At 59.5% G+C, this 21991-nt stretch overlaps 2 protein-coding genes and 1 long non-coding RNA gene across 8 annotated transcripts; 1 reads left to right on the forward strand and 2 right to left on the reverse strand.

Moving 5' to 3' along the window:
* Positions 1–225: 225 nt before the first annotated feature.
* CLK2 (CDC like kinase 2) lies at positions 226–9047 on the reverse strand. Of its 4 annotated transcripts, none has more exons than XM_039251437.1 (13): positions 8935–9047; positions 7146–7315; positions 6194–6410; positions 5423–5507; positions 5019–5085; positions 4736–4852; positions 3800–3966; positions 2992–3086; positions 2226–2355; positions 2057–2139; positions 1813–1892; positions 1536–1626; positions 226–746 (listed from the first exon to the last, which is right to left on the reverse strand). In XM_039251437.1, the coding sequence occupies exons 2-13, from the start codon at positions 7313–7315 to the stop codon at positions 561–563; spliced, it is 1488 nt and encodes a 495-aa protein (XP_039107368.1). In that variant the 5' UTR covers positions 8935–9047; the 3' UTR covers positions 226–560. The 4 variants fall into 4 exon arrangements, with proteins under 4 accessions (XP_039107368.1, XP_039107367.1, XP_039107366.1 ...); XM_039251436.1 differs by having other exon boundaries at positions 5423–5510; XM_039251435.1 differs by having other exon boundaries at positions 6194–6413.
* A 358-nt stretch (positions 9048–9405) lies between these two features.
* On the forward strand, positions 9406–21188 carry HCN3 (hyperpolarization activated cyclic nucleotide gated potassium channel 3). 3 transcript variants are annotated; one of them, XM_039251402.1, is made up of 9 exons: positions 9406–9690; positions 11099–11995; positions 15184–15613; positions 16520–16681; positions 16962–17180; positions 17588–17734; positions 18159–18399; positions 19131–19295; positions 19687–21188. In XM_039251402.1, the coding sequence occupies exons 2-9, from the start codon at positions 11712–11714 to the stop codon at positions 20382–20384; spliced, it is 2346 nt and encodes a 781-aa protein (XP_039107333.1). In that variant the 5' UTR covers positions 9406–9690; positions 11099–11711; the 3' UTR covers positions 20385–21188. The 3 variants fall into 3 exon arrangements, with proteins under 3 accessions (XP_039107333.1, XP_039107334.1, XP_039107335.1); XM_039251403.1 differs by lacking the exon at positions 11099–11995; XM_039251404.1 differs by lacking the exons at positions 9406–9690; positions 11099–11995 and adding an exon at positions 12034–12179.
* Positions 9937–11108, reverse strand: LOC120244693. Its single transcript, XR_005531602.1, has 3 exons — positions 11000–11108; positions 10160–10215; positions 9937–10047 (listed from the first exon to the last, which is right to left on the reverse strand). It is a non-coding gene; the product is annotated as an uncharacterized LOC120244693 (long non-coding RNA).
* Positions 21189–21991: the final 803 nt, after the last annotated feature.

Below are 21991 nucleotides of genomic sequence, written 5' to 3' on the forward strand. Positions count from 1 at the left end.
CTCAGCACTCCGACTGGTGCCCCCGCTCTGGCCCAGAAGGACGCCCCAGCCACCGCGACCCTCCCGCGATACACCGGCCGAGCCCCTGGCGGCCGAGGGCGGGGGGACCCGGGGGGAGGCACCCCCTGCGTCCACACACTCGGAAAGGGACGGGGGGGGGAGGGGGGGGCGGTCTTCTCATCCCTCCAGCCCAGCGTCCCAGACCTCGAACTCCAGGGGTGGGGGTCGGATTGAAGCACGTCATTTTATTTCACAAAGACTGTACAAAATTCCTTATAAAACACGGGCAGATGCCACCTGGTCAGCTCGTCCTGCCCCGTCCAAGGGGGCAGGTGACGGCGGCGAGAGTGTGGGAAGGGACAGCATTCTGTACAAGGCTCGGGACGAAGCAGGAGGTACAAGTTCTTCCGTATTTACACTATTTCACATATTCACAGGTGTACAGGGAGCCAGGAGGAAGGAGCAGGCTCCGGCTCTGTTCTCTTGTATAAAAAAGCACCAGTGTCCTGGACTGGACACCCACCGCGGCAGGCCGTGCAGGGGGGCCCAGGGCCTGATCGTCACCGACTGATATCCCGACTGGAGTCCCACAACTTGGTGTTGGGTGGCTCAGCCCGAAGGCGGGCGAAGAAAGGATGCTGAAGGGCTTCCCCCAAGGTCAACCGCTTAGCAGGTTCATACTCTAGCATGCTTTCAATCAGATCGAAGAGCTGGTGGTGGTCCTCTGCCTCTGAGGTCAGATACCGCTGGTGGGGGAGGGCAGGGAAAAGGTGAGGCACGGAGCCGTACGGTTCCTGCCCTTTTTCTTCAAGGCCCTAACTTTCCACCTCAGGACCAAGCCTCCGCCCTTACGAGTATGTTATGAGCACCACCTTCCCACGAGCACACCATGCCACCCAGCAAGCTGGTGCTACTGTTCAACCTCCCTCCCCACGAGCAGTTACTCCTTCAAACTTTGAAAGTTCTATGTGTGGATCCTCATCAACTTCATGAATCTTCTTTAGTTCCTCAGTACAACGTAAGCTCTTCTAAGGTGGTGTATCTTTTCTGTCTGACCTCAGAACCCAGGACGCGGCTATGACCTGTGTTCGGCTCGAGAACTACATGGCTGTCTGCCCTCCCTCCCTCCCTCCCTCCACAAAACCACTCCCTCTTATCTCTCTTCCACTGACCAAAGAGGTCTTCTTCCAGTTTTCCTCTTCTTTCCTTTTTTTTTTTTTTAATACTTATTTTATTTTTGTGTGAGAGACAGACAGCACGACCGGGGTAGGAGCAGAGAGAGAGAGAGGGAGACACAGAATTCAAAGCAGGCTCCAGGCTCCGAGCTGTCAGCACAGAGTCCGACGCGGGGCTCGAACCCACGAACTGTGAGATCATAACCTGAGCCAAAGTCGGACATTCAACGGACTGAGCCACCCAGGCGCCCCTCCCCTTCTTTCCTGACCCTCTGCCTGTGAAGTGCATTCCAGGGGCAAACCACCTGAAGAAGGAAATGCCCTCTGGCTGGTGGGCAGTTTACCCCCAGCCTGGCTCACCCGCAGCGGTTTGCAGTTTTCCCGCACATAGCGCCCAGCTGACGTGTTCTCATCCCAATCCAGGCGGCCCCGATAGAAATATTTCTGCTTCCTAGAGGGGAAGGGGAGGATGAGGAATCAGGAGGTTTCCTTTTGTTGGGGGTACGTCCCTTATTCCCCCATCTTAGAGTAGCTGGGAGGAGGGAAGGTGTCAAAGAAAAAAAGAAAATGATGTGAAATCAACCAATTTTGTGGAGAGAAAAGAAAAGGGTTGCACGAGCCCCGACTCAAGGTTCACCTTGTCTTTCGGATCATCCGGGAAGGGATAGGACCCAAGATCCTTTCCATCATGGCCAGATGCTCCCTGTTGTCATGGGTCTGGGAAACAAAGACAGAACTGAGTACAGGACTGAGAACAGGCTGCTGACGACTAGCTTCCGGGACGATTAGCAACGGGGAGGAATGAGCGGCCGGGTCCTCGGCAAACAAGGAACCCAGGTAGGAAGACGCCGGGTGGGAACCCACGCCACGCCACCGCTTACCTGGAACAGGGTGAAGCCGACATAGTACTCGAAGATGATGCAGCCTATGCTCCACACATCACAAGGCTGTGACCAGCCCAACTCTGGTGGGAACGGGAAGAACAAGGCGTCACAGTGCTCAGGGGGCCCCGCCCTCGGAGGACCGCGTTCCCCCATCGCCCCCACGTACCGAGGATGACCTCTGGTGCTCGGTAGTGGCGAGTGGAGACGATGGTGCTGTGGTGCTCGTGGTCGAATGTGGCGCTGCCGAAGTCCACCACCCGCACGGCCGTGCTCTTCACGCTGCGCTCGTCTCGCTTCTAGGGGCAGAGCAGGAGGGTGGGCCCTGCTGCTATTCTCTAGAGCGCTTTCGAGCCTGGGAGGAGGCAACCTGACCGCCCGCTTGCTCCCGTACACGCTGGAGAATGTGCTTTACGGCTCCCCCATGCCCCGCAGGTAACTGAGGAGTGGGATCGTGGGAGAGCATGCAAGCCCGTGTATCTGGACGCTTCCCAGGTCCTGGTCCAGAGGCCTGAGCTTTCCTACAGAGTCCCAACCAAGTCTCTTGAAAGCATTTGCTCTCTACTGGAAAGTTCTCTGGGCTCCTTCCAAGTTCTGTTCTAAATTACTTCTTAAATCTCTCTTTAAAAAAAATTTTTTTTTAATGTTTGTTTTTGAGAGAGAGAGGGAGGGAGACACAGAATCCTAAGCAGGCCCCAGGCTCTGGGCTGTCAGCACATAACCCAATGCAGGGCTCGAACCCACAAACCGTGAGATCATGACCTGAGCCAAAGTCAGATGCTTAACTAAGCCTCCCAGGCGCCCCTGAAATCTCTCCTTTTCATTCTATTTTGTAACTTGGGCTTATCCAGTCAGAGCCAGACTGGGAGACAATATGGGAGAAAGTAAAAGGAAGGAGACAAACGGAAAGTGGCACAGCCGCCTGTCCATCTTACCTTCTCTAGGTTGTAGGTGAGCTCATAGTCTGAATTCACAAACAGAATATTTTCAGGCTTGAGGTCCGTGTGTGTCAGCTTGTTATCATGGAGGACTGCAGGGGAGAAGGCCAGGTCAGGGTTGGTCCAGCGGGCCAGCGCTCACTGGCACCCGTGACCCCAAGCTTGGTCACCTGGCTCAAAGCTGGTGAGGAGGCAGGTCCAGAATCACTAGGCTGCTTTCTGCTCTACTTCCTAATGACATGCCTGGCCCAAGAAGCCCAATGCTTAGCAGTATCAGGGAACAAACAGGACTCTCAACTGATGTATAAAGAGTTTGCGACGCACTGCAGTCGTGTTTCTGGGCGTACGTGCCTATGTGACGTTCCGTGAATTCAACTCTGGGAAACTGCAGTTAGGAAGACCCAAGCGGGACCGTGTATTGTGTGTGGGTCCCCATCTGGCCCCTTGTTTGCACCTGCTTTGCTGCAAACAGCATCTCAGCTCAGACAAATGTAAACCTCTAGCCTGGGAAGTCTTTCTCTCTCTTTGTGCTTACAGCCCGACTTCTACTTCCCAAGAAAGGGAAATGAAGGACAACAGAGATCATCAAATGCTTGGATTCCAAAGACTCTCTTCCAGCCCCTGCTAAGCTGGACGTGGGAGAAGACCCCTCAATGACGGTGAGGACTCTGGTCACAGAGTTGTCAACATGACAGTGACTGAAAGAACTGCAGATAATCGAGATGACTGTTTAGGGGCTTCACCACCACAAACTGATAGGGAAGGGGAAGGGCTGCCCCAGGGTCCGCCTCGGCCCTGCACTCACACTTGACGGCCTGGCACAGCTGGAAGGCCATGTGGCGCACGTGGTGGACGGGGTAGGGCAGGTAGTTGTTGTCTTTGAGGAAATCGAAGGTGCTGAGGCCCAGAAGCTCAAAGGAGATACACATGTGGCCATGGTAGTCAAACCAGTCAAACATCTGGACACAGAGGCTGAGAAGAGACGAGGGCGGGGGGCGGGGGTTGTCCTATGAGCTCCTACCTGCCCACCACCCTCCCAACGAGGGGCTCAGGTCTGCTGACTCCACATGGGCGTGTAAAAACCTGCCAGCTAACAGGACCAACAGACTTCATTTCGAATGGCGAATGGCCTTTCTGGCAGACCCAAGCTTTAAACCTTTTTCCTGCATCATTTTAAACAGTGACAAAAATTCCATTTCCCGAAGAGCTGCTGGGTGCGGTCTCCGATGTGGACCCTGAACTGTCATTCCTAAACCCTGACCCCGGCTCCCACTCCTGAGATCCATCCACCATCAGCCGCCAGCGGGTCCGTGTTTATGCTGGTCGTTTCCTTACTGCCCTCGTTCCCATTTGGCTTACAGAAGGCGCATGGACGCAAATATCACATGTAAACGTCTGTGGCCTCAGCTACACGGTTCTGGGTATTAATGAGCTCAAGTGATTTTTCACTAAAAAGGTTGATTCTCAATATCAGGGCCATTTCCAGGGCACAGCTCTAGAGAGGCCGTCCTGGACTGGGGCCAAAGCACAGAGCAATCTAAAGCCCTGAAGCCCTGAAGCCATGGGCATCAGACTTGACGATGTCACACGCCCTCTCTTCCTGCCCTAATGTCCTTCTAGTCTAAGATGACGATAGAAAGACGAAGGAGGAGAAGGCCGAGAACCCCCTGCCTGCCTCACCTGGGTTTTCCTGCACATAAGTGGAGCCTCTCGGACCCCCACATGCCCCTCTGCCACTTACTTCTTATTGTCAGGGTCCTTCTCGTTGATTTTCTCCAGGACGTTGATTTCAAGTCGAGCTGCTTCCTTGTACTTTTCCACATTCTTAATGATCTTCAAGGCGACTCGGGCCCCACCCCTGTTGGCGGCCAGAAAAGGTTTTTGCTGGGTCAAGAACCTCTCAGAAGGAATGGGGTGTCCGGGGATTAAGAAATCCTACCTTTGGCTAATCAGCAAAAATACCCCCAGACTGACCCTCAGCACCTCTCCACGCCTAAGAAGTACCAAACAAGGGCTATAGTTACCTGCGATGGTCGACACACTGGACAACTCGGCCGAAGGTCCCCTCGCCCAAAGTGCTGACAATTTCATCTGAAATGAAAAAGAGCAGGGTCGGGGAGAGGGAGGGAGAGAAGGCGGGGAATGAGCTGCGTTGGAAGACAGGACACAGCAACCTGGGGTGAGGAGATGAAGGAAGGGGAACAGATACAGATGGTCACAGGGGAAGAACGCCCTGTGTGATTCCCACCACCTTTAACCCAGGGGCTGGGAGTGGACAGCAGAGGTCAATTCTCAACAGCAACTCAAACCACCCAGATAAACAACACCACTGAGGAAAGGCAAGAGGCTGTGACTTGGGTTGGCTCGGGACGTGAGGGTGGCTATGGGACCATTACAGGCTATAGGATTGTTACGATTTGGCTTGTACATCGCTCTTGTAGCCAGTCCCCGACGTGGTAGATGAGGTGGCCCTCAGCGTCGTCCTCTACACTCTTGGCTCTCCGGCTGCTGTGCTGCTGTCGGGGGGCGGGGGGGGTCGGAGCAAGCCAGGTGCCGGAGCGGGGGCCGGAGGGAGGCGGGGTGGGTGGTGGAGGGGTCACCGGTCACAGGCGCCCAGCCAGGGGGGACAGACGATGACGGGGGACAGTGGAAGGGAACACGTCAGATGCAGTAAGGCGGATCGGGGTGAGAAGAGAGAGCGGCGCATAATCCCAAGTCCCCAAACCCAAAACGGGAACAGGGAGAGGAACGGGCAGAGCAGAGAAGTGGGGTCGCTGCCAGTGTCACCCGCGACCCCATGCTCCACACAGGGCCCTTCCAGGCAGGCACCGGTCTCCCTTTGCCCCCACCCGAGCCCACCTGCTGCGGGGGCCATGGAGCCCAGAGCTTGGGGGGAAGAGGCAATTCACAAGCAAGGTCTCCCCTAGAGAGTAACGGCGTCTGGGACAGAGAAGCTGTCCCCATCACAAGCCCAGCACGCCGCGGAAGGCACCGGGTCCAAACGCCCCGCGCCCATCTGTCTCCAAAGCAGACTGCAGGGCCCTCCGCGAGCTGGAGAGCTTCCGAGAGAGCCGAGACTCAGCGCCCACCTCGGTGCCCGCGCCCCCGGGCTCCGCTGAGAACGAGGGTACTCTGCACTTACCAGGGTCCCGGGGGGCCGACAGGATGGGGGAGAGGGAGGGCCTGGCCGGGCACTCACCGAAGACGAGCGGCTGAACGTCCGGCTGCGCCGCCTCCGCCGCCGGTGCTTCCTGCGGCTGCTGCGGTAGCTGCCGTCCTCCCGGCGGTGCTCGCAGGAGTGGCGGCAGTCGGGCTCGTAGCACGCGGCGGCCCGGTCCCGGCTGTAGTCGTTGCGCCTGTAGCTGCCGCAGTACCGCCGGTCGTACACCCTCCGGTCCGACGATCGGTCATCGTAGCTGCTGTTGGACGACAGATACCCGTTAGGTGCGTCTGTTCAGGCCACGCTCCGGGCCCCGCGGCAGGCTGGGGTCCTCCCTCAGCAAGGACCAAGGGCGGTGCCTGAAGAACTGCCCTCAGACCCTCGGGGTCATTCTGAGGCCCGGGGACCAGAGGGGTGAAATCACCAAGAGCACGAGGACCCCCGACTCCCGCACGCCAGCCACCAAGACCTTGGAAGGCACACTGGCAGAACCCCTCCCTTTACACACACACCCCCCCCCCCCCCCCCCCCGCCACCGATGACATAACAGACGGAACAAAGAGCCATTTCTTTCTTTCCTGAGCCGTTCCTGACTGACATCCGATTTTGCTCCAAACTATCCCTAACCCGCCCCCCCCGCTGAATACGCTGAAGTTACTAAAACCGCGCGGCCCCAACGGTCTTGTCTGTGAGGCCGTTAGCTGTCTCTAGACCCTGGCTGTTCACACTCCCTTTCCCTTTGCCCAGGACACTCGCCCTTGCTCTCCCGGAGTTACACACTCTGCCCCGCTCCGGCCAGACCCGCCAGATGCCGCCTCGCCCCTCACACCCGTCCTCCGGGACCGCACCGAGCACCACAGCGCAAATGGCTCGTCTGGTACCGATCCCGAGCAGCCCCTTTCCCGGGCCGCTCAGCGCGGAACCAGTAAATCTGCTAAACAAGTAAACGGGTGAGCGACCCTGAGCAGGAGCTTCCCTCCTGCGGCCTCACCTCCGGGAGCGGACATGGTAGCTGTCTTCCCGCCGGCGCCGCCGGGTCCGGTCACTGCTACTCGACCAGGAGCGGCTTCTTCGCCGCTTATGCTTTCGGCTGCGATAGTGTTCGTGGTAACTCCCCCGGCTGCCGCGCTCTGAGGAATGGTACCTTCGTGGATGAGGCATCTGGAAGGAAAGGAGAAAGACAAATAGCGGGGAAAGTTCTGAGTTTTGTGAGCTCCCCGCCGAGGACCGGCTGCTCTGGAGACGCGAAGCTGCCTTCTGCTGTTACTTCTCCCTCTTTTGCCTTCCCGCAGCTTCCTTGGGTCCCGCATGCTTACAAGGCCTCCTCCAAGGAGCACACATCACCTACCAGCTCCGGTGGAAAACTCTAGCAACCTACCCCTCGCCCCCACCCCCTTCCTCTCATTGCTCTACGGACTCTCCTCAAACTCGGTTCCATGAAGATCCTCAGGTCTGGGCCACAGCTCATTCCACAGGAGACCGTGTTATGGACGGAGGCTGCCACGGATCACCCTTGGCCGGAGCTAAGCTCCATCAGCGCCTGCAGTTCCTCACATCTCACCGGGGTAACTTCTTAGTATAGTGATCAGACGCTCGCAACTGTTAACAGTGTATCTTTATCTCCCCAACTAGACCATTCTGTGTCCAGTGGGCAGAAACCCGGCAGAAATCCCGGCGTACCTGCTCTCTCTGTATACGATGGTAGACACCAAATATAAGCAAGCTCCAGTGACCTGGGTCTGACCCCTCGAACTGTCTTAATCAACTCTCACTGGCCATCATCACTGGCCAGATCCCTGTCCAAAGTTTTTAATACAGAAGGACCCAGGCCGCAGTCCGATTCCCATTTGGCCCCTCCTCGCCTGTGCTTAGGAAGTACAGAGTAACCGGTTTCTAATTAATATCAGCCCTGCTTGGCTAAAAGCTGGCCCCCTTCCAGTCAGTTATTGGAATCGGAGTGGCATGGTGCACAAATGCTTTTTTTCCTTAAAGGAAAAAAAAATCAAGAGAGAAATCACTGTCACAATCCAGGAAGATAAAAGTATGAGAGCAAAATAAAATTAAACAGGGCCAGGGCCAGAAGTCTGGGGGGTGGGGGTAGGTGTGGAAAAGCTTAATGATTCCAACATCTGGCTTTCATTCTGGGCTTCTACTTCCCAACCTCCTCAAACTGAGGAGGAGGGTGATACCCGACGCGGTCCAGGTCTAGGAGGCCCGTGGCAGAGATGCAAGCCCCGGAGTCCCCTCCCAGGTAACCCCCGCTCTTCGGCACAGCCGCACAAACTTCCTCTCGGCACACAGCGAACTGCCACCAAAGTTTCTCACGTCCCTCCCCACCCAAAGCCATCTGCCGTTTACCTTCCTCAACTTGTAAGCCTTTCCCCTTCCTTTCTCGCTCAGAAAATCCAGAACGAACTCCGGGAGTCCAACTCTCTCCACCCCCTCCCAGTGACACGGCCGTGGCTTCCTGCTCCCCAGCCCTGCTCCAACGTTGGCATTCGGCTCTTTCTCCTCTCGGGAGCCGCTCCCCTCCCTGCTCCATCACCCCTGCCCCTACTGCGGCCCCTCCCCAGTTCGCCGGAGGTCTCCCGGGTCCGTCCCAGGCACACGCTCGTCTCGCACCTCCGCTCCCGCGCCCTCCCCGCCGCCGCTCCGCAGGTCCCTCCCCGCCTCCCCTCCTCTCGCCCCGCCGCCGTGCCCCCAGCCCAGGGCTACCCCCGCCCGCCCCGCGGTCGCCATCTTCCCGCGCGGCCCCGCGGCCCGCCAGCCCGCGCGCTCACCGTTCTGGCGGCGAGGCCCGTGCGCTTGTCCCACAGGAAGTCCGTGATGGCGGCGGCACTGCGGCCGGAGTCCCGGCACCCCCGCGGCGACGAAGTGCGGCTCCACCCCCCCCCCCCGACCCGAGACCCTGGGACCTCCCGCCTCGTTCCCGGGCTCCGCTCCAGTCCCGCCCGCCCCGGCTCCGTCCCCGCCCCCAGGGTCAGCTCGGCGCCGCTCGCACCGCCCCCGCCCGGGGCCCGATCCCAGCTCGGTCTCCGGCTCTGGCCTCTCCGATCCGCCGCCGCCACCGCGAGCGCGCACGCACGCACGCACGCACGCACGTCCCGCGCCCCCGCCCAGCCGCCCCGGGCCCCGCCCCCAGGGCGCGCACGCCGCCGCGTCCTCGCGCAGCTGGCGGGCGCGGCGATGGGAGCGCCCGGGGCGCGGGGGCGCGGGGGCGCGGGGGCGCGGGGGCGCGGGGGCGCGGGGGCTCCGGCGGCCGGGCGCGCTCCGTCCTGCCGCGCCGCCTCGCCGCCCCGCTCCTTCCTCGGTCTGGCGCCGTCTTCGTGACACTTCTGCGGCGTACTTTGTGAGGTTTGGAGGTTTTAAAGGGACCTGAAGTTGTCATTTATGGAGTGTCGCCGCTTCGCACAGCTTTTGAGACGAGGTGGTGAGGTCTGATTGTCCAGCACACCCAGTAAACACCCAGTTCTTTAGAAAGTCCGGCTCCCTCACCGCAGCAAGGAGGGGCGGCCCCCTTTTGTCCCGAGCGAAAGGTACGCACGTGTGGGTCAGGAGGTATGGCCGCGGAGGGCGGGCTTGAGAAAAGGAGGGATGGAGCATCAGGGGCTGAAAGAGGGGAAGTCACAGTGTGTTCCGAACCGACACGTACTACGGGGAAGTGTAAATCAACTGAATTGGAAAAGGGGGGAGGGGAAGAGGAAACAGGAGACTTGAGACAAACTGGACAGAGTTAGAGGCATGATGGAAGGAAATGAGACATAAAAAGGGAAAGGAAAAAATAACTTGAGAGTAACTGTATTAAAGTCAGCACATATCAGCGGGGAGCTGGGATGGAGGGTAGTTAGATGAAGGTTAGATCGGCTAGCCAGAAGTGGTTTCGGAAAGGTTCCCTAAAATAGAAGAGGAAGGGTAATGAAGGGGTTGGAAGGAAAGAGTGGGAAAATTCCCTTCCTCTTCCACGAACACCTTCCCGGATCATGCATTCATTCCGCAAGTATTTACCGAGTGCCCACGGCATGTGCAGGGCGCAAGCCTCCTGTTCTTCAGAGCCCCACAGCCTAATGGGAGAGAAACGAACACTAGCCTCGTGACAAGAGCTTCTATGAACACCGTAAGAAAACTCTGGACTAGCGCCTGGATGGCTCAGTCGGTTAAGCATCGGACTCTTGATCTCAGCTCAGGTCATGATCCCACCGTTGGTGAGCCTGAGCCCCAAGTCAGGCCCTGCACTGATAACGTGGAGCCTGCTTGGGATTCTGTGTCTCCCTCTCTGCCCTTTCCCCGCTTGCACGTGCACGCAGCGCTCTGTCTCAAAATAAATAAACTTGAAGGAGAAGGAGAAGGAAAGCTCCGGATTAGACTCTAGTTGGGGAAAGGAGACTCGAAAGTGTGTTTCTAGGTTTCCTAGAGGAGACACCCTGTGAACCAACTGTTGGAAAGGGTATTAGAGGAGAACACCGGGCAGAGAAAGTATTTGCAGAGGGCTGGAGACAAGGCAGAACAAAGCCTTTCAGCAAGATTGGAGCCTCGGCTTTCAAGAGAGGAACTATCATAAGAGAGCCTCTTGAAATTAGGTCCAAATTTTGCAGGGCCTCGTAGGTCATTCTAAGAAGCTTAAATGTAACCTTACAGAAGATGGGGAGGTTTGAAGGACATGTTAGATTCCAAACTTAGGAAGGTAACTCTGGCACAGACAATTGGCCTGAGAGCGTATAGGGCCCCTTTTAGAGGCTTCTGGAATAATCTAAGTGGAAAAATGCTGAAGGTTGAAATAAAGCAGTGGCAATAAGAAATGACGAGGAGGGGAAGGATTTGAGACGTTTGGGAACTTACAGCGCTTACCATCACACAGCACTGCACTTCTCCCTGCTCTGTCTGCATACGGGCACAGCCAAGCTTGCCTCTATAGCAGGACTTCCGTATTCATCTTTGTATCCGCAGTCACTCTTGCTGAAGGTCAGCAGGATGAATTTGGAAATGAGATACCAGAGGGAGGAATATGGACAAGACGAGAAGAAAGGAGTATGACTAGGAAAGTGCTGAGAGGAAGAAAGGGAAATGCAGGAAGTCCGTGAATTGGAATGACCGTTCCCTACTTCTTCTTTGGTCCCCAGTTCCTCGCCCTCAGAGTCCCGGGGAGCCACAACCAGCGTCCGCTTTTCCCGCCATTCGCGGACGGCTCCGCCTCCCTCGCGCTCATTGGCTGAGAGCTCAGCACCAGGCCACTCCCCTTTCGCGCATCCGGCAGCGTTTCCCCGCCTCCTCCTCCTTACTTGGAGGACCGCCCCCACCTGCCAGGCCACGCCCGCTCCGGAGTCCTCCCGGGAGGCGGGCTTCGTGGGCCCCGCCCCCTCCCGGGGAGGCTCCCGCCAGGGGGCGCCGCACACCCGCCGCCGGCCTCCCGCCTGCGAGTCTGGCGCACACGCCCCCTCCGCCCCGCGCGCCGGCAGCTGCGAGCCCGCCGGGCTGCGCCGGGCCCTGCTCCGGGAGGGGCCGGCGTCCCGGACGGCCGCGCCAGCGTCTGGGTCGCCGAGCGTGTGAGCTAACGGACGTCATGGAGGCAGAGCAGCGGCCGACGACGGGAGCCGGCGAGCCGGCGACCCCCGGGCTGGAGGCGGCGCCTCCGGCCGCCCCGGCGCCTGTGACCGCGGCCTCAGGACCGCCGCCCGGGGCCGGGGCCGCGCCCGAGCCCAAGAGGAGGCAGCTGGGGACTCTGCTCCAGCCCACGGTCAACAAGTTCTCCCTTCGCGTGTTCGGCAGCCACAAAGCAGTGGAAATCGAGCAGGAGCGGGTCAAGTCAGCGGGGGCCTGGATCATCCACCCCTACAGCGACTTCCGGTACTGGGGGCCCAGCGAGGAGGGCGGGGGGCACATCCCACCCCCGTGGGCCACGACGCGGGGGCGGGGCGCGCCCACCCTCCACGGACTCTTCACTTGCGGCCTTGGGGTCCTGGCGGGGCAGCAGAACCAGTCCCCCCGCCTAGCCTGGGACTTCTTGGGCGAGGGATCTCGGAGGTGTTCGGTGAGTTGGCACCGGAGCAGACACCAGAGACCTGGGTTTCCCGTTTCAGGAACCCGGCACCCCGCCCGGACCGCAGGGACCTCTGGATTTAGGGACGGCTGCCTCCCGCAGTCCCGCCGGCTGGGGATCTGGGAAAGTGTGCCGTGTTCGAGGCTCGGGCTCCAGCCGAGGGAGAGACCGAGCCGCTGTCTTCCACGGCCAGCACCTGCGGGTCCGTCAGGGCCGCCTGCCGCGAGGAGCAGGGGCGCGCGCGGGCGGGCCGGGGGTCCCCGCGGCGGCCCCGGCCGCTGTCCCTGGTGCTGAAGGCGGGGTGCCGCGGGGCAGGGCCGGGACTCCCGGCGACCGAGGCGGCAACGCAGGGGCGCCCTCCCGGGTGCCCGTCAGAGGGACCGAGGGCGGAGGAGGGGCCGTTTCACAGTCCCCGTCGGGCTGTGCCTCTACATCAAGGTCGCTAGGGGAGGAGACCAGCTCTGTCCTTGGGGGACGTGAAGGACAGCTGCTGGATGCGGCAACGATGCGTCCAGAGCACCTCAGGCGGGGAGCCAAACGAACAGGAAGGACGGGGTGTGAATGGGGAGCCTGGAAACGCAGCTGGGGACCGGACTTCACTCGAGTCCGCGGATACGCATACTCCCTAAGTGTCCCTCTTTCTCCCATTGTTCCTTCCCCCCCCCTTCGCTGCCTCATTCCCCCCCCAGCAGCGCGCCCGTTCTGGCCTCCTGTGACCCCCCCCATTTCACCTGCAGGTGTGTCCCCAGAAGCTGTGTATTATAACGCTGCTTCTCTGTCTTCTCTACTGCATCACCCGCTAAGCTTGTGACTGCCTGTGAGTCAGGCTGTGAAGATGCTCCATGGCTGGGCGCGCCCTCCCCTCTCCTCCCCTCCCCTCCATTCCCCTCCCCTCCCCTCCCCTCTCCTCCCCTCTCCTCCCCTCCTCTCCCCTCCCCTCCCCTCTCCTCTCCTCTCCTCTCAGCACACAGTACAGGACTCTCCAGTGGCCCAGGAGGAAGAGGAAGAGGGGGTCAAGGATTTGTTGTTGATGGAAAGCACACAGTCTGAGGGGCTTCCTGGAAACCTGGCTTTGGGGACCCCTGTGCTTTTAGAAGCTGAAAAGATTGATTTTGTAGTCAGAGTCAGAAAGGGCTGGGTCCAGGGTTGATGCTGCAATTAGGTGTGTCCCAGAATCAAAACCATCATAGCTAATGGTACCCCAGACTTCTCTGCATGAAGGCTTCACTAGCTTCCTCCTGACCTCTTCGTTCCACACTCCCACCGCAGCAGTGTGGCTCTCCCCTGCCAATGCCCTTGCTGGGGTTGGCCAGAGCGCTAGTAGGCACAGGGAGATTAGGGAAGGAAAGGAGTGCAGAGCTTTAAGCCTCACTGCCTCAGGGTCTCCCATGAAGCTTCTCTGTGTACAGCCCTGTCTGAGGGGCTGTGGAGGGGGGTAGAGCGTCCCTAAAAGGCTCAGTTCAGATGGGAGGCAGCACAGACCACCCCCCCACTCCACCCCCGACACAGATGAGCGGATCCCAGCAGAGAACCAGGAACTATGGGCCAGCTGTGTTGGAAAGGGAAGGAGGGGTGGGGTGGGGAGGGCGTGAAGCCCTAGACTAGGAATGGGCAGAGAGCTGGAGACAGAAGCAGCCACCTCTTCAGAAATCTGGGAACAAAAGGTGGGTGAGTCATAAAACCAACTGGTGCTTGTACGGCACTCTCCTATCCATTGTCTCAGTGTGTGTGTTTTCAACACTCTGGGGAGGTTAGCACAGGGTACTTTCTCTCTCTCTCTCCCTCTTTTTTTTTACTTTAAAAATATTCAATCATAGAGGGGCGCCTGGATGGCTTAGTCGCTTAAGCGTCCGACTTTCACTTAGGTCATGATCTCACAGTTCATGGGTTCAAGCCCCGCGTCGGGCTCTGTGCTGACAGCAGCTCAGAGCCTGGAGCCTGTTTCCAATTCTGTGTCTCCCTCTCTCTCTGACCCTACCCTGCTCACGCTGTCTCTCTCTCTCCTAGAAATAAATAAAACATTAAAAAATTTTTAAAAATTTAATAATAGTGACATAAATCATGTACATGATATTACACATTTATTATACAAACTAAGCAGATATATGTATGTATATATGTATATATATAACATACAGTGATGATATATGCATAGAGTAGATACGTGAGTATAGCAGGCATCTACATAGTATAGTATATGATAATATATCATATTGCATATATATCCCAAATGCTTGTGCATGTATACGTACATATATATGTACATATATGTGCATATGTATACGTAATTACCAAGCACACACCCCTGTAACAACCCTCCAGGTCAGGAGAGACTAGGTTGCTGGCAGCCAGAAGCATCCTTGCTGCTCTCACAGTCCTTTCCCCAACCTACTATTCTAACTTTTGTGGCACTCATTTCCTTTTTTTATAGTTTTAACATTTTTCTGTGAATTGCTAAATAATGCAGTTTAGTCTTACGTGTTTTTGAACTTCGTACAAGTGAACTCATCCGCTGTGTATCCTTTTATTTCTTGTTTTGCTCAACATTAAGTTTGCAGGATTCAGCATGTAGCTGCCATTGGGTGGTTTCAGGGTTGTGTGTTATTCTAGGGCATGAGTACATCACAGTCTATTTCTCTACTGTGTTTGTCTAATTTATCTGTGTTTTTCTACTGATGGACATTTGGGTTATTTCCAGATCTAATGCTGCTACAAACATTTTTGTATGTATCTCCTGGAGCACATATTTCCTTTGAGCGTGTGTATGCTCTTAGTGGAATCGGTGGGTTGCAGGGAATGCAAATGTTTAGCTTTACTAGATAATACCAAACTACATTCCCAAATGGTGGTCCCAGTTTACACTCCCACCGGCTATAAATGGCCATTCGACTATTCGGTCTCCTTGCCCACTCTTGCTGTGTCAGACTACCTGCTGTTTGTCTGGCGGCCGGCAAAGTGTCATCCTGGCCTTACCCCCCATCCCACCCCCACTTAGGTTTTACTGGGACCTGATCATGCTCCTGCTGATGGTGGGGAACCTCATTGTGCTGCCCGTGGGCATCACCTTCTTCAAGGAGGAGAACTCCCCGCCTTGGATCGTCTTCAATGTTCTCTCTGACACTTTCTTCCTGTTGGATCTGGTGCTCAACTTCCGCACAGGCATCGTGGTAGAGGAGGGTGCCGAAATCCTGCTGGCCCCTCAAGCCATCCGGTCACGCTATCTGCGCACCTGGTTCCTGGTCGACCTGATCTCCTCCATCCCGGTGGATTACATCTTCCTGGTGGTGGAGCTGGAGCCGCGGCTGGACGCCGAGGTCTACAAGACAGCTCGGGCGCTGCGCATCGTGCGTTTCACCAAGATCCTCAGCCTGCTGCGGCTGCTCCGCCTCTCCCGCCTCATCCGCTACATACACCAGTGGGAGGAGGTGGGGCGGGGAGGTGGGCAGGGGGGCTCACAGACCCCTCCGGGACGGCGCTATGGGTGGGGCTCCTGGTGACTTCACGGGGTGATGCAGCTGGGTGGGCTCTCTCCAAAGCGGGCGGGTCAGAAGCAGGTTCAGGATGAAGGTTCAGGGGGTACCACCCACCCCCGCCCAGAGGTGAGGAGGGTGGAGCACAGCGGCTGGAGGAGTGCTTGCAGGTTAGCTGGACCCTGGAAGGAGGAAATGGGAGGAACTGGAGTTCCAGTGTTGGGGAGCAGGGTCTGGGGGCTCAGAGTGTGGGCTCTGCCGTCTCTTTGCCTGTGATCATATCCCAGCTTTGCTATTAACTGTCGGAGGCTTGGTTTTCCCCTTCTATAAGATCAAAATGTTAAATATACTTACACATGATGAGGTGTATTATAAGGATTAAAGGAAATAATGCCTGTAACTTAATACCTCCTAGAACAGTGCCTGGGACGTAGTAAGTTGTCAGTCGGTTATCTGAGTGTTACTGGAGGGGGAGGGGCTGTTGGCACGCACCCTGGCACACGTGCCCTGAGAACGTGGCGCCGGGAAATGCCCTCTTTCTTGTCTTCTCGTGGGCGCAGCCCGGGCAGCTTGGGCGGTAGATTTTTTCTGAGCTTCTGCTGGGACGCTGTGTGGTTCTGGGCACGTAACCGGCGTCAGTGTCCTCTCCGTTAAGCGAGAGAGTAGTGGTCACGCGGCCGACTTTGGATTAGCTGTGTGTGCGTGCTCTAAAGCCCTGTGCGAGTGGATGATAGGGGATTTTAAACTCTGTGGGGCCCGGGGCTGGAGAGAAGCTCAAGGAGAGGACTGGCAAGGCCAGGAGTAGAGGAGGGCCAGCGGGGAGGGGTCCTGCCCACAGCAGCCGCTCCCCGGACTCCTCAGATCTTCCACATGACCTACGACCTGGCGAGCGCGGTGGTGCGCATCTGCAACCTCATCGGGATGATGCTGCTGCTGTGCCACTGGGACGGCTGCCTGCAGTTCCTGGTGCCCCTGCTGCAGGGCTTCCCGCACGACTGCTGGGTCTCCGTCAACGGCATGGCGGTGAGGGCTCCCGCGGCTCTGCCTGCTGCGCCCTCCCGGGCACAAGGGTCCGCAGCAGGGACGAGCAGGGGGGAGGCCACGTAGAGGAAGCGCTTTTGTGTCGGAGGGAGCAGCAGGGCAGGAAGCCAGGGCAGAGACGGGGCCCCGGATCCAAACTCACGTGCCTCCCGGGAGGCCAGCGCGCGGCAGAGAGGGCCGCACAGGAGGGCCGCAGGAGAGGGAAGGGGGCCAGTGGTGCGCGGAGGCTGCGCCCAGCTGTGCAGTACACTCTGCCCTCCAGAACCACTCGTGGGGACGCCAGTATTCCCACGCCCTGTTCAAGGCCATGAGCCACATGCTGTGCATCGGCTACGGGCAGCAGGCTCCGGTCGGCATGCCCGATGTCTGGCTCACCATGCTCAGCATGATCGTGGGTGCCACGTGCTACGCCATGTTCATCGGCCACGCCACCGCCCTCATCCAGTCGCTGGACTCTTCCCGACGTCAGTACCAGGAGAAGGTGAGCAGGGGCAGGAAGGCGTGGGCCTGGGGGCGCGGGGGTGGGGACTGGGCAGCTCAGCTTGAGGCCTATGCTCATGCCCATGCCCCTATTGGGTCTCTGTGTCCTTCCCCGCCCTGTGGCCGTTTGCCCCATGCCCGTGTGTGTAACTCTTCCCTTGTTTGGACCTATGTCCCTGTCCTCGGACCCCTCCTCTGCCCGTGTCTGGACTCTCCCGTCACTGTGCTGTGTCCTCCCTGCATCCACTGTCATCCACGTGTCCTGTGGCCCTGTGCACCCCCCGTCTCCATGCCTCACCCCCCGGGTCTGGCCTGTGTCTGTGCCCTTTCCTCCTCTACCCCCACCCCGCTTCCTGCCCACACGCACCTCCGCGCCCCGTCGCCCCTGGCCGTCGGCTGGGCCTCCAGTACAAGCAGGTGGAGCAGTACATGTCCTTCCACAAGCTGCCCGCCGAGACGCGGCAGCGCATCCACGAATACTACGAGCACCGCTACCAGGGCAAGATGTTCGACGAGGAGAGCATCCTGGGCGAGCTGAGCGAGCCGCTTCGGGAGGTGGGACGGGGCTGGGCCCTGCGGGGGCTGGGCAAGGGCCGTGCTTCCGGGGTGCCATCTGGGGTGCAGGCTACTGGTCAGCAGGTGCACCTATAGGGAGTGGGGCCTGCAGGGGGGCGGTCTCGTGAGAGGCCAGGCCCTGGGGGGGCTTTTAGGGACTAGGGTCTTTCCTGAAGGCCTTATTGGGGTGAAGCATCCACAGCGAGGCCCTGCGGGCATCTCTGTTTTGGGGCACGGCCCTGTGGGGGGCTTCCAGGGGAGCTCTGGAGGCAGGAGCTCAGGGATGGTCCCAGACCCTCTGAAGCATCCCCGTCCTTTGGGAGATTATAACCCCAGGGGAGGGGGCTCTAGAGACAGATGAGCTCGATGGGGGCACTTCGGGGCAGGGGTGACAGCCTGCCTGACAGGCCCCTCCCCTGCCCAGGAGATCATTAACTTCACCTGCCGGGGCCTGGTGGCCCACATGCCGCTCTTCGCCCATGCCGACCCCAGCTTCGTCACGGCTGTGCTCACCAAGCTGCACTTTGAGGTCTTCCAGCCGGGGGACCTGGTGGTGCGCGAGGGCTCCGTGGGCCGGAAGATGTACTTCATCCAGCACGGGCTGCTCAGCGTGCTGGCGCGTGGCGCCCGGGACACCCGCCTCACCGATGGGTCCTACTTCGGGGGTCAGCAGGCCTCAGGGGCCGGGGGGTGCTGGGGCAGGGGACAGTGATTGCTCCCCTGGAGCAGTGTTCCTGCCTGGCTGTGTACAGAGTCAAAGATTTCCAGCCCTTGCCTGGGTGTCCTGAGCCAGAATCTCTGGGCCTGGGCCTGGAGATCTGTGACTTTAAATAGCTTCCTAAGAGATTCCAGAGCATAGTGGGGAGCAAGACACTGGGCGCCTGGGCCTTCTAAGACCCTTAACGTGAAGTCTGAGGATCCTATGAGATGAAGGAAAGACAGGAATAAAGCCATGCTGTTCTAGGGGCTTGAGTTTGATCGCTGCCTGGTGGGGTTCCCCGGGGGGCGGGGGAGAGCGAGTCTTGGGACCAAGTCTGTGGCAGTGGATGCCCTTTGCCCTTTGGCACTGCTTTTCTCCTTCCGGGTTGCCCTTGGACTTCACGCAAAGGAGTGGAAGGGGCAGGTACACAGAGGGCACTGCCCCAGGCCTGCCCCTTGGACCAGAGCAGGGGAGATGGCAGGGAATTAAAATGAGTGGAATAACTGGGAGCTAGCATGACCCCCCATGTGCCAACTTTAATCTGGAGAGAGGGGTGCAGGGAGACTACGCCTGGGGCGTCTCGGGGCCTTGGCACGGGAGGGGAGGAGCCTGCGGAAGCCGGGTCAGCCGCTGCAGGCCCGGCCAGAGGGCATTCTGGGGACCGCGGTTCTGAGGGTCTCTCCCCCACTTGGACAGAGATCTGTCTGCTGACGCGGGGCCGGCGCACGGCCAGCGTGCGAGCCGACACCTACTGCCGCCTCTACTCGCTCAGCGTGGACCACTTCAACGCCGTGCTGGAGGAGTTCCCCATGATGCGCCGGGCCTTCGAGACTGTGGCTGTGGACCGGCTGCGCCGCATCGGTGAGGCTGGTCAACCCGCTCTGCCCTGGGTGCTGGCTGCGTCCCCGCCCCCCTCCCCCGCAAAGGGCCGCAGCCCGGGCCGTTCCTCGCAAATGCCCCTGGAGGCCTTCAGCACTGTGGCCCCTGCCACTGGAGAGACGGTCCCACGTCTCCAGGCCCAGAGTTCTTCCTCCCCGACTCTCCCCCTCGGAGATATACTCCCACCCCCGGCCCTCTCTCTCCACCCCTGCCTCCCAACCTCCACCCCACCCCCCATCTCTGCCCTCTCCTCCCCCTCCCTGCCCGGGCTGCCATCCTTTGAGTCCATTTTATTATCCTCTTCTTTGATACCCAACCTTCACCTTGGACTCTTTCCCCATCTTCAGTCTCTCTCTCCTGGGACGATTTCTAGGCAAGAACTCTGTCCTGCAGCGGAAACGCTCCGAGCCCAGTCCGGGCAGCAGTGGGGGCACCATGGAGCAGCACTTGGTGCAGCACGACAGGGACATGGCCCGGGGCGTGCGGGGCCCAGCCCCCGGCACAGCAGCTCGGCTCAGCGGGAGGCCGGCGCTGTGGGAGCCGCTGCTGCACGCGCCCCTGCAGGCAGCAGCCGTGACCTCCAGCGTGGCCATTGCCCTGACTCACCAGCGGAGCCCTCTGCCCCTGTCCCCTGACTCTCCAGCCACCCTCCTGGCTCGCTCTGCTCGACGTTCAGCAGGCTCCCCGGCCTCCCCGCTGGTGCCTGTCCGAGCCGGCCCTCTGCTGGCCCGGGGCCCGTGGGCTTCCACCTCCCGCCTGCCCGCCCCGCCTGTGCGAACCCTCCACGCCAGCCTGTCCCGGGCAGGGCGCTCCCAGGTGTCCTTGCTGGGTCCCCCCCCCGGAGGAGGTGCCCGGCGACTAGGACTCCGGGGCCGCCCCCTCTCCGCCTCCCAACCGTCTCTGCCTCAACGGGCAGCTGGCGACGGCTCTCCTGGGCGTAAGGGCTCAGGAAATGAACGCCTGTCCTCCTCAGGGCTCCTGGCCAAGATGCCAGGGACAGCTCAGTTGCCCAGGCCGTCAGTGCCCGAGCCAGCTGACCCCCGGGGCCCCCAGCTCTCTGCCAACATGTGAAACCCTTGGGTAAGCTCTTGGGTGCGGCAGTGTGAGCCTGAGGGCAGATGCCCCTTGGGGAAGGCCAAGGGGACCTGAGACGTGGCCCTGTGGGAACCCCGCCCCAGGAGATGGCCTCTGTCCTCAGCTCGGCCCCCGCAGCCTGCCCGACATCCTCTAATCCATTCACCCGTCCGTCCGTCAAGTGTACTGAGCGCCTTCCATGTTCGAGACACTGTGCCAGGCGCTGTATGTCCTCACTGCCAAGTAGAGTGGGTCCAGGGCCTCCGAGGAGGGTGCTCCCCGGGATGCTCCTGCCGGGGTGCAGGCTCAGACCCAGGCCCCGCTGCACGGAGCACAAGTCCTCGTCCCGCCACCACTGCCAAGCGACTAGATGTCTCTGTTTCCCGGCCCTTGACCCCGCAGGAGCCGGCTGCTGGGGGTGACTTCTGTCTCCCCGTCACCCGTGCCTCCGCTGCTGTCAACAGACGCCTCGGCCCCGGGCGTGGGGAGCCCACCACCACTGCGGCTGCGGCCCGTCCCCCTCCCCCCCGCCCGCCGTGGGAACACCTGTCTCCTGTCACGTCCTCTGCACCCTCCGTCCCTGTGGGTCAACTGTCTTTGTAAACCGGGAGCAGCCTCCTCCCAGTGCCCCTGCCCCAGTGGTGTCCCCCTTGAGGCGAAGGGACGGTTGGCACGTCCCCGTTTAACGTGCCAGCCCAGATGCCCACGCGGCTGATTCCTCAGAGGCATTTTTTCTCTCCCCCTCCCTTCCTCTTGTTTGTTCTTATTATTCAATCATGTAATAATTGTATTTATTCATTTGCTAGTTGTATTTATTATTCATACACTTTATTCAGCCGTTCCTTTCCCCACCCCTCCCTCCCTGTCCTCACAGGGAGGGGGAGGAGCGGGGTCCCTCTGTGGTGCTCTCTCCTTGCTCAGCCCGGGCCGCACGGCGCGCGGTCCTGACCCCCCTCCCCACAGGGAGCCGCGGAACGGGACGGGGACTCTTGCTGCTTTTAAGGGTTTTGTTCCAAGTTTACCGTTGGTGAGAGAGTAAGGGGAAGACCCAAGACCCCGAGCCTGGGGAAGGGCAGGCCCCTCAGGACCTCTGCCTTCCCGCTCCCCCGGCCCCTCCCCTGCTCTACAGTATCAAAGAATGTGGGGCCAGGACCCTAAGTCACCTTTTCTCTTGGGTGAGGAGTCCTGGGTTTTATAATAGCTTCCAAACAGCGGGGGCTAGGAAGAAAATAGAGATGGGCGTCTCGGCTCCTGGTGTGCGTGGGGGAGCGAGGTGGGCATGACGTGATGCGTGGGTGCAGGAGGAAGCAGCGGGCCTCCGACCCAGCAAGGCACAAGGTGGGCATGAGAACAGCCCGGGAGCGGCCTGCCTGTGAGGACAGTGACGAGATGAGCCCGCGCAGCTCTCTGTGCTCCCCAGCGCCCGTCTGCCCTAGCTGCCCCCTAGGAGGGCGGTGCTTTGATGTCCCTGTGAGTCACCGTGAGGGAAGAGGGGGCAGAGGGGGCATTCTCCCCGGGAGATTCATGGGGGCCACATTGGAGGGTATCAGGCTGCATGGATACGGAACAGTTTTTAAATAGTGATTTTTGTGGAGACTGTGGAC

Source organism: Hyaena hyaena, unplaced genomic scaffold, assembly GCF_003009895.1.
Source record: "Hyaena hyaena isolate Hyena2069 unplaced genomic scaffold, ASM300989v1 scaffold_385, whole genome shotgun sequence".
Taxonomy (NCBI): domain Eukaryota; kingdom Metazoa; phylum Chordata; class Mammalia; order Carnivora; family Hyaenidae; genus Hyaena; species Hyaena hyaena.

What these genes read in the sequence shown, in the direction of transcription:
- HCN3 (XM_039251402.1), top strand. Translation starts at nt 11,712, where the DNA reads ATGGAGGCAGAGCAGCGGCCGACGACGGGAGCCGGCGAGCCGGCGACC. An exon ending in CACCCCTACAGCGACTTCCG is followed by an intron (nt 11,996 to 15,183) that starts GTACTGGGGGCC and finishes ACCCCCACTTAG; the next exon opens with GTTTTACTGGGACCTGATCA. An exon ending in GACGTCAGTACCAGGAGAAG is followed by an intron (nt 17,181 to 17,587) that starts GTGAGCAGGGGC and finishes CTGGGCCTCCAG; the next exon opens with TACAAGCAGGTGGAGCAGTA.
- CLK2 (XM_039251434.1), bottom strand. Translation starts at nt 7,315, where the DNA reads ATGCCTCATCCACGAAGGTACCATTCCTCAGAGCGCGGCAGCCGGGGG. An exon ending in CGTTCAGCCGCTCGTCTTCG is followed by an intron (nt 5,511 to 6,193) that starts GTGAGTGCCCGG and finishes GCCCCCCGACAG; the next exon opens with CAGCACAGCAGCCGGAGAGC. An exon ending in GCTGTGCCAGGCCGTCAAGT is followed by an intron (nt 3,087 to 3,799) that starts GTGAGTGCAGGG and finishes TCTCCCCTGCAG; the next exon opens with TCCTCCATGATAACAAGCTG.